Raw genomic sequence first — 11194 nt, 5'->3', positions numbered from 1 at the left:
ATAGAATTTTTTGAGTTTCTCATGTGAATTATTTTAAATATTTTAGTAGCTACTCTACCAAATGAGAAAACCACATCTTTCAACTGCTCATGTTCAGAATGAACTTACAGAAATCTGGAGTAAATCTCTTTTCATGATATTTTTATTTGACATTCAAAAAGAAAAACAGTTTTTATATTTTAGTTTGGAGAAAGTGGTTTCTACTGTTCTAGTGAATAGTAATGCTTATGATTATCAGAGTAACAGAAGAAACAGATTGGAATTAAGTGAGGATAAAGATAAATGTCCATATTTTAACTTAATATGTTAACTATGTATTTTTTTAAATGTGTTTATTAAAGTTGTAGTACTTGAAATTTGTGTATAATATGACATTATAGTGTGTTATGTAAAAGTTTTATTTTTCTTATTTCTAAAAACACAGTTAATACATTTCTTCTTACTTAAATGACATAAATTTATGCTTTTTGGAACTCTACAATCTTCATCAGATTTCTACGCTTTCCCTTAATGAATAAATTATACATTCATTGGTAGATCTGTTCATTCTGAATCCACACAGTTATTTTGTTATTTTCCATTTATTCCATCAAATAAATAGAATGACAGTATCTTATAAAATACTAAGAAAGCTTTTATGACACTTGTGTTTGTCATCTTGTTAATGAATTAATGATTACAATTAATTTTTCTGTACACATTCTTCCTTTCTAATTTTACGGATTGGCTACCATATATATAGGTTAATAATATATATATTATATACCTACTTGCCACCATGCTTCAAAATTTATGTTGTAATTGTATCTGCTCCTAAATTTTTATTCCAATTTAGGCCACTGATTTGGTTCTTAATTTTTTATCATTGCGATTCTGAGAATTTATCTATACTGCATGCAAGGAAGTAACTGATTGTTCTTATTTGATTGGTCTTTATCCTATTAATTAAAAATAGGACATTTTTTTTATCTATTTGATTGGTATAATATTCATTTCAACATTCTTTGATAAAAGAATGTTTGACATACATTAGTTTTATTGTTACAGGTTATTGTAACAGGTCTTTAATATCTGCTGCAGGGATTTTGTAATCAGTGGACTTAAAATGGCCCTCGCAACAAAAAAGCTAGTGGCGTAAGATCTGAAATACACACAGGCCCATTCTATTAATCCTTTTCAACAACATTCTATTGTTGTTGAAAAGTTCTATTACTCTTCTATTGATCTTTCTTTCTGGAAATTCAAATCATCTTATTGAAAAACAATTTCCCCTTGCAGGAATTCCTCAGGGTGATTAGCCATAGTGTTTTCAATCGCTGGAATTATTTCCTTCCTTAATATGTACAACCCCCATAAGAATGCCACCAATGAATAAAGATCTGATTACAGGATATTTAGAATGGCAGCCCAAACATTAACTCTCTAGGGATTCTGATATCACAGTATTTAACAACAATTGTACCCATTTTTATAGAAAATGAATTCATCACTAAAGCCAAGTATTATGGACAAAAAATTGGTTACCTCTCAAACTGTTGTCCATGCCTTCACAAAATTGGATCCGGTGATGAGGTTCATGTTCAAGTTGTTGATGTAGCTCCATTTTGTAAAGATAGAATTTGTTTTGTTTTGAAACATTTCTTATATACTATATATGACAATTTCATACTTATATTTCTAAAGACCATTAAGGGTTTCCCAAAAATTCTTTTGAATGAAAAGAACACAAATTTTTTACAATATTATTTTAGAGTAAGTAGATCTGTACAGAATTATTTGAAGTAATGCTAATTTACCAGCTATTAGATATTTATTCTGTTCGAATGTTAAATTGTGAAATTTAACATGCAACATTTTGCAGAAACAGTAGAAATTAATCAAACTAGTGTGATCACTAGTATGAAAGGTAAAAAATTTTTCTTTTGGTTTGTTTACCGAGTAAGATCAAAATATTGTGTATAATAATTTAAATTAACTTTGGGCATTACTAGTTTAACCTTATAACTTAATTTCTTTACCACCACTATTTTGAAGCTTCATTTTAAAATAAAGTCCACTTTTAATTATTCAGGGCAATTAATCAAAATTCTACAAATCATGACTTGAAGCTTCAGATATACACATCACCAATCATTTTTATTGTGGAATATGATTTTGAATGTAAGATTTCAGAGACTAGTCATTTCCTTGCAGAATCCTACTAGTTATATTACAGTATTCACATAGATCAGTATAAATCAATTATGTCTCTTGATCTCAAACAAGTTCAATTTGGTGCTGTAGCTTCTACTTTTGAATGTTACATTTTTATTACTAAGTTAGACAGTAACAGAATTATGGTTCAAAGAATGAATAATTAGATCAATACATAGGCTACAAAAATGTTAGTCACACTATTCAAAATATTGTGTTAACAAAATGACAGCATACAGTGGAAACTAAAGTCTTGTAGAAATTCTGTCATCCCATTGAAAACAGACCATCTAATCAGCAATCAAATACAATTTTTACACCAGATATCGGTTTGTATGCACTAGTAACCTGAGACGTACAAGGCTACACTTCATTATTATTATTATTAAATATTGGATAATAAAAATGTTGACAATTTAGTTCAAAAGTTTTTAAGAGAAAATCATTGAATGTAAAATTAATCTATAAATCCTTATGAATCTAATTGGTTTTGAATTTTTTTGTCAGATTCAAATCTGCCTACTCAGTAGGCGTTCTAATGGCTAATGGCTTTAAAACTGATAAAATATGTTAATGTGAAGTTTTCCTATTTTTATCATAAAAGTTTATAAGGAAGTGAGTGTCATAAGACCATAGTGCCTTCTGAAAAAATAAAATTCAATCCAATATGGCGACCAAATTTTTTAAATAGGTTAAAAAATAGTATTTATGTCCAAAACAGATATGGTATTGGCCAGGATTCTCTAAATTAACAATTACAGAAAAAGGTAGGCAGAAGAGTTACTTTATATACACTGTGAGTAAAACTTTAATATTCTAAAGAAAAAATTATAAAAGTGTAAATAAATTATATTTGTTTATGATGTTTCAAAACTGATAAGATCTGAAGGAAGAGTAACTATTACTTTAACTGTACATCAAGAACCGTCTCTTCTCAGACAGATTTTTTCAACCTGAAAGTTGTTAAGTATATAAATGATGTTAGCAAAAATGCTAAATTAGGTTTTTGTGGGATAAAGTTCACATCGTTTATTTGAAAAGATAACTATTAAAATTGGTCGTACATATTGATATATATGAAATTTAGACCTACTTTTTGTTATTTATAAAAAACAGAATTTTTTATTTTTTCTTTGATGATGGTAACAATAAAGAACAAAATTTAACTTTACTGGAATCAAATGAGAACTACTTCAATAAAAAGAGGAGGTTCTCAATTCAATTCTAATGGATTTTTTTAATGTAAGTTAGAGATTTAACACGGATTTCTATTATTCTTATTTTTATATTATAGAGGGGGGTTCCTTTGGTGTTTCTTTTGTAAGTTCCATTTAAGTAGAAGATTTTTTAAAATGAAAAATTACATTATCTATATAAATGGTTTGAAGATATTTTTCATTTTTTTGTATAAGGTAACTAATAACAATCTTGAGCTGAGACTGTTTGGAATGCAGTACATATTATTTTTTTATCTAATTAGTTTTTCAACTAATTGCCATGACGTTTTGCAGAAATACTTTAAAGTTTGGTGAAATCGTAGCATCCTTCCTTATTATTCATATCCTGAGTCCAAATCTCAGTCAAGCTTCACATTTTTCAATTGTTTCAAATTTCTTCTCCCATCAGCGACAGTAATCAAATGTTGGCTTTAATTATATAAAACCCCTACAATAATCTGATACATCACATCAAAGATGACAACAAAAAAGTGATAAGTATCTTGAAACCTGTACAAACAACATAATTTTGCATTAAAAAATTTTTTCACTTACACTAACTGGAAAATCTAAACCAGAGGAATTTCTTCAACAAAATAAAAAGAAACATTGAAATCTATTTATTTTTAGCAAGTTGAACAAAAATAAAAAACCAAAGGAAGGAATGCATTCTCTTTTTTGAAGTTGGTTAAAAACAAAGCTGTTTAATAAAATTTATATGTGTTTATATTATTCATAGTCATTATTGAAATATAATAATATATATATTATAATTTTAAATTCACAAACAATACAATTTAGATAATGTTATTTATGCTACTGCTACTGTCATCAATTCAAATTTTAAAGCAGTAAAGAAAACATTTTAGTAGCTATTAAAAATAAAATTCTAACTTATCAAAGGATGGATATTCCAACATACAAAAGGAGCTTGTTTCAGATCCTGAATTATTATTTACAAACAATTTATTTCTTAATAATTTTGGTTATTTCTATATTCTTTGAATTCATGTTATACGTTTTTCTTTATATTTAAATTAATTGCTAGAAATTCAAATATTATTATAACATACTAGAAAAATTATAATCTTTCTTGCTTATAATTTAAAATCCGTTAAATTTTTTAAACATTCTGCAAACCTAACAGAAACAAATTGTAATTTGTTTAAGTTCAGAAATTAACACAGAAACCAAAACCCTACTTTACAATGAACAACGGAAAGGGTTAGCGTAGGAATCAAATAATGAATATTGTTCATTTATTGTCGAAAAGTTGATTATTTTTCTTCCATTTTCCTTCTTCTACCTTAAGAGTGAAGTTCAGTTTTAATAAATATCGACTATTAAAACAGAACGAAAGCGGGCAGTGTCTCGGGCGAATCCAAAGAGAAAGCTTTTTTGGTGTATTTAAAAAACATCTATTAGAGGTGAGAATTTCAATTGTACAACGAATTTTTATAGAAAGTAATTTGTTTCTGCCCACTCCACCCGTCAATATCCGGTCAGTCTTATGTGCTGGTGGTGTTACACAGCTGCAGATAAAAATGACCTTAGCATGTAATATCTGAACACTCGACCGAATGCATCCAGTGTACGACGCGTGCTAGTAGTGTAGTGCGACGCTGTATAAAATTTAATTAATATGACATTCTAGCAAGATGTTAACAGACATAATCTCAAGATCAACAGTCTAATTTAAGGTTTATTTAACTTCAGAGACTAATTAAGTCAGTCTTCAAAGGATTTCTCTTCTCTTAAGAATAGTTCGTGTTACATTTAAATTGATAGGAGGATCATAAGTAGTTATGCTACACAATACATTAATTATAATTAACACGTTTTAATAATTACTCTGCATATTTTGCAGTGCCAACATTCTGTACCGTTAAATAAATGCTTTCAGTTAATGATGTAACCGCATTAGAAGGAGACAAAATTCGAGCTACATCGCGGACAATTCTGTTTGTAATTTTAAAATAACTTTGATCGTTTACTTAATTTTCATCTAGGAGCTACCTACATCTTGAATATGGCAAACCGACGAATCACCATTTACGATTATCCCGAACATCTGAATCCTTTTTTTGAAGATTACGCAGAGGAACGAAAATCTGATAACAAGTACGGAACATGGGGTACATTGAGTAGAATTAAAATTCGACAGTCTATACTCGACTCAAACTGGTAAGTAGACAAAAAATGTATAATAATATTGAGACGACTTATTTACACTGTACATTTTAAAAATTAGTAATTTTAAAAGTACCGGCATATTATTAGTTCTCTTTTTTAAATATTTCATCACCATCTCAACTTCCCTAGTGCAACCGGGCTTTAGCTTAGTTTTGAGGAAGCATTAACGTAAAAATAAATGACAGAACTATGCCCATTGTGATTTGATTTAAATAAAACTTAGAAATAAAGAATCGCTCTTAATTAAAAATTATTGTAGAGCTTATGTACCATTAAATCATCATCAAATAATTCCATTGTTATAAAACCAAATAGCTAAGCGAATTAATTGTTTTTACATTATCGTATGAGAAGAAAATTCGACAGAACCATCTGTTGAATAACAGTAAACTATATATAACCTCATTAAAAAAATATTTTTGGTTATGAGTACGCAAGAATAATCTAGAAAAACAACCCAAAATGAACAAAAACAACCGTCTTTCTCGATACTATTTCTTTAACAGTTATACTAATAAACGTAGGCTACTTTAGTAAGCTTACCATAACTTTTTATTTGCGTCGTTCGTGAATAAATTTATTAAATTTTTATTTTAAAGTAAGGCCAGCTTTTTAGTTTCTTTTAAAATAGGCTTATTAGGCTTATAGACAACATCAATTCATGTAAACCTCGAATAATTTACTATGAGAAACGCCTCCACCGATTAACTATTTCTCAGATTATTACTGCAGGCAGACTTTTACCACGTAAGCAGTTAAACCTCCTTGTACAAATATTAATTTTATTCAGTTAAACGTACTAAATTTCAATGAAAATTTTTTTGATGATACATAAATAATAGTTTCTTTAGAAGAAAATTCACACATTCATTCAGCATCCTAAGGAGTATTATACTTGCTAACTGTTAATCGAATACTTACAAAACAGATCAGAATTTACGGGAAAATCATGTATCTTAAACAATTTATGTCCTTTCACTACTGAACAAAAAATTAATATCTCTTTTATTAACGATTATTAATTCTATTTCTGTAAAATATTCTTAACCTCTTTCTCTCTACGATCTACGAAGTATGAATTTCCACGGTTATTTAATTATTCTTGTTTTAATGATGATTAATAACTTAAGGATCCAAAAGTGGATCCGTAAATCCACTCGACTTTATCGTTTAGTTGTGATAAACTCCGAGGGGTGTGATACCAATAGACGTGGTTTGAAAATGAGTGCAGAATATTTTATGTGTTTAAATAAACGTTTATTAGTCTTATTGTTTTTATAAGTTTCTTTTGGTTTCAAAAATTTGAAAAAATAGAAAGAGAATAACAGGACCGAAAACATAAAAGTCGACTGTAAAACAAAGCCCGTGAAAACGAAACGTAAAATTCTAATGAAGAATATACGTAAAGCTTACATAGACGTAATTATTATGTTGCTCGATTCTTAATTTACTAAAAGCTTAATTCAGTTTTTTATTGATAATAAACTTCATTTAATTTTTACCTGTCATGATTCGTAGGTTTCATTAACTAATAAATCAAACTAAAACGTATTTCTTTATTTATTTATATTATTATTATTACTACTTTGATTTCTCCATCAGTACAGGCAATAAAACTCGCACAGTTTATAAGAAAAATTAATAAAAATTTCAACGAAGAGATTAATTTATTTTAGCAACGTAACTTATTGCTTGTATCGTGATAATGACGTCAATTAAATTATAAATTGTGATAGAAATATTCTTCTAGCAAACATTAATCAGATAACAAGACTGTCTGACAATTAATGACTATTTCATATACATAATGATTCTACTTCAATTAGTTATTAAAAATCTTTATTTACATTTCTGTAATGTATTTTAAGGGATTTAATATACAGCGATTTTTTTAAAAATTACATCACAGTAAGCGTGACAATAGATTTTTCAAAATATAACAAAAAATAAATTAATATTAACTTCTAATTTAAAAAAAAATACTTATAAATTTATTAAATGATCTAATACATTTTTTCTTAAATGATGAAAATATTATTTCTGTGAGTTGGGTATTGACTTCGGTTATATATTTAACTATTAACTATTTAGTTAAATCGTCAGTGAAAAAAAAAATCTTGTGTACTTTTTACTTCCTTGTACGAAGTAAAGAAGGTATTGTAATCGCGAAACATTTCGGTTTTCATATTTCAACGGAAATATCCATTTTAACCATCCCTGAATCCATTTTGACTAGTTTCAGCGTGATGTCTGTACCTACGTATGGACGAGGCCTGTAAATAAAGTAATAAGACTAGTATTTTTGGCAGCCAAAGTGGCAACACTGTAAAGTTACAAGTAAACATATCGTTATATGAATAGCTTATTTATATTAGGTATTAATATTTTTAGTCTATTGTTACCACCTGAGACGTAAACAAACTTTTCGTAAAACGAGTTTTTGTTGTGCGTTACAAAAATGAGTGATACTAATTATGAGCAACATTGTGCAATCAAGTTTTGTGTTAAACTCGGTGAAAATAGTACTGAAACTTTTTCAAAATTGAAAAGGGGGTATGGATATGACTCTCTGTCATGAGCCCAAGTTTTTAGGTGGTTTAAAGCATTTTCAGATGGCCGGGAATCAGCTGCGGACGACCCACGCTCTGGAAGATTGTTAACGTCAAAAAGTGACAATGTTGAGCGAATCAAAGACTTGATAGGGTACAACCGGCGATTTACTGTCAGAATGATTACAGAACAATTGAATTTGAACCGTACCACAGTCCATCAAACTTTGACAAAGAAATTGGATATGAAAAAATTTGTGCAAAATTGGTCTCAAAAAAATCTCACTGTTGAACAGAAAAACAATAGGGTGGAAGTGTGCCGCGATCTTCTAGGGCGAATTGCAACTGATCCTGATTTTCTAAAAAAAAAAATGTTATTATTGGTGATAAATCTTGCATATTTGAGTATGACCCGGAAACAAAACGCCAGAGTAAGGAGTGGCACACTTCAAACTCACCACGTCCCAAAAAAGCAAAAATGAGCAAATTAAAAATCAAAACCATGCTAATTTGTTTCTTCGATAGTAATGAGATTGTCTATAAGGAGTTTATGCCTACAGGACAGGCTTTTAATCAATATGTTTACCGAGAGATTCTTGAAAGACTGCGGAAAAGAGTTTCCCGCATGAGACCAGCCATCAAAGACAACTAGATGTTGCACATGACAATGCACCTGTCACACTGCACTCTCAATTAATGATGAGTTTTTGGCAGAGAAAAACATTCCTGTAGTTCCTCAACCACCTTATTCACTTGACTTAAGGCTCTGCGACGTTTTCCTGTTCCCGATTTAAAAAAAAAAACACTTCAAAGAACACCATTTTGGAACAATAGAAAACATTAAAAAATAACCGACCATCTGAAGGATATTCCGGTTTTTGAGTTCCAACACTGCTATGAAGAGTGGGAAAACCATTTGAAGCTCTGCGTGGCTTCCCAAAGGAACTATTTCAAAGGTGATAGAGTCCATGAATTGAACTGTAAATAAATAGTTTTTCTGAACCAGTATCATTACTTTATTTTCAGACCTCGTATATATGGTATGTGCGTATGTATCTCGCATAACTCAAAAAACGATTAGCCGTAGGATGTTAAAATTTTGGATTTATCACTGTTGTAACATCTAGTTGTGCACCTCCCTTTTTGATTGCAATCGAAATTAGATTAAAATCTTAATCAATGAAATATTTAGATCTTAAAGGAAAGGCACATCGGTTCGAATCAGACTTCATCTCCTTTGTTTTTTTTAAATTTTTTTTAAATTTATTTTCTTTCAACTTTTCTTTTTATAATTTAAATACATTGATTAATAATAATAAATTTACATTCACGGGTTAATAATTTACATTCACGGGTTTAATAATTAAACCCGTGAATGTAAAAAAAAAAAAATTACAATGACTAATAATTCATTGGTAATAAAAAAAAATGAAAAAATTATTAGTGAAATAAAATGAGAGGTAAACTAAATTAAAATAATAGATTTGGTGAAACATCTGATTATTTAATATTAGTTAAAAATTATAATTTAGAATCGTATTATTTTTTAATTTTCTTATTAAAATTGTATATTTATTTAAAGAAAAACAACATTTTTAATTATTTGAAAGAAAAATAAAATACATTTTTGAATTGTATTCAATTTAAAGCGATTGTTGAAAATATTTTTTCACTAGCGCGTAATATGCACAATTTCTGGTGTGCATTTCAGATTTCTGATGTGTCGTATAAATAAAAGTTAATAATAAATAATTAAACTATTCCGTTTAGTGAACTCCTGTATGCTGGTTAAAAATATTAATTTTGACCTTACGGTGTAGAATAATCAGTTTTTATTATTGGATTGTTTGGTAGACAATTTATTTAAAGAGTAATCAAGGGACCTTTACTACTCTAACCTAATATTTCAGGTAAGATTGTTGAATTAACAGTTGTATAAATATTTGATGTTAAAATAAAAACTAAATAAAAGCTAATATTTTGGCAATTTTGTAACTGCCCACTTTTATTAAAGAATTGGAGGATTGTATCTCGCTTTCAAATGAAATAAGTTTAAATGAAGTGCAGTAAAAATATGTTTATGTAATTTAATAGACGTACAAGGAAGCCATGTAGCGTCCACATCAGATTTTTTATTTTTGTCAGCATGTCGCTCCCCCCATTGAATGATTAAGAATTAAATAAACATAGAAAAATTCCAAAAATACCAGGGTAAAGAGTAAACTGTGTAATCCCCAATGAACTTCTTTCTTCCTTTTTCCTGTTTAGCCTCCGGGAATCACAGTCAGGTATTACTTAAGAGGATGATATGTATGAGGGTTGGTGAAGTGTAGTCTTGTACAGTCTCAGATCGACCATTTCTGAGATGTGGGATTAATTGAAACCCAACCACCAAAGAACAACGGTATCCACGATATAGAATTCATATCCGTTTAAAAGTAACTAACTGCCTTTTAGTATGACTTGAACGCTGGAACTCTCGACTTCCAAATCAGCTGATTTGCAAAGACGTGATCCCACTAGAGCAACTCGGTGGGTAGTTCTTGATAACCTGCACCCGGATTTTTCCCGTGAACAAAGATTAATTTGTGCAGAGTGAAGAAACATATTCATAAAACAATTAAACCGTAATGTTTAACATTACGATCGTGTAAAGATCAATACACATTGAGTGCCATGTTTAAAGTACATTTTTAAGCTCGAGAGAATGCAAATTTACGGCTTTTAATTTACAGGCCAGAAAGACAATAAACAAATGAGAATCGAAGAATTTTCACAACTGTACTGTCGATTAGTGTTAATTTAAAATTTGGTAACACGTTTCAAAATTAAGGTAAACGTTTACGAGTAGTTTAACTTATTCTGTTGACTTAGGCGATTTAATTTAAGATTTTTCCTTCAATAAAATGATGGAAATTTAAAAAATAACTTTTGATTATTTTTTAATCTAATTTGCCTTATCTATTTAAATCGTATAAAAAAAATTAATATCTCACATCTTTACCTCTGTTAGTATTGTTATCATATTATCACTCATTTTTT

The 11194-nt window shown here is 28.9% G+C and overlaps 1 protein-coding gene across 1 annotated transcript in view; it reads left to right on the top strand.

Annotated features, from left to right (window-relative positions):
• The first annotated feature begins 4964 nt into the window (after nucleotides 1-4964).
• Nucleotides 4965-11194, top strand: part of LOC142331995 (uncharacterized) — a 40461-nt gene continuing 34231 nt past the window's right edge. Inside the window, exon 1 of the mRNA XM_075378050.1 lies at nucleotides 4965-5594. Coding sequence (XP_075234165.1) covers nucleotides 5440-5594 — 155 coding nt within the window. The 5' untranslated portion in view covers nucleotides 4965-5439. The remainder of the gene's footprint in view (nucleotides 5595-11194) is intronic.

The sequence above is a fragment of the Lycorma delicatula genome, chromosome 1, assembly GCF_047948215.1.
Source record: "Lycorma delicatula isolate Av1 chromosome 1, ASM4794821v1, whole genome shotgun sequence".
In the NCBI taxonomy this organism is placed as follows: Eukaryota; Metazoa; Arthropoda; class Insecta; order Hemiptera; family Fulgoridae; genus Lycorma; species Lycorma delicatula.
Note: the sequence above shows the minus strand (reverse complement) of the source record. Positions and strands in the feature narration are given on the sequence as shown.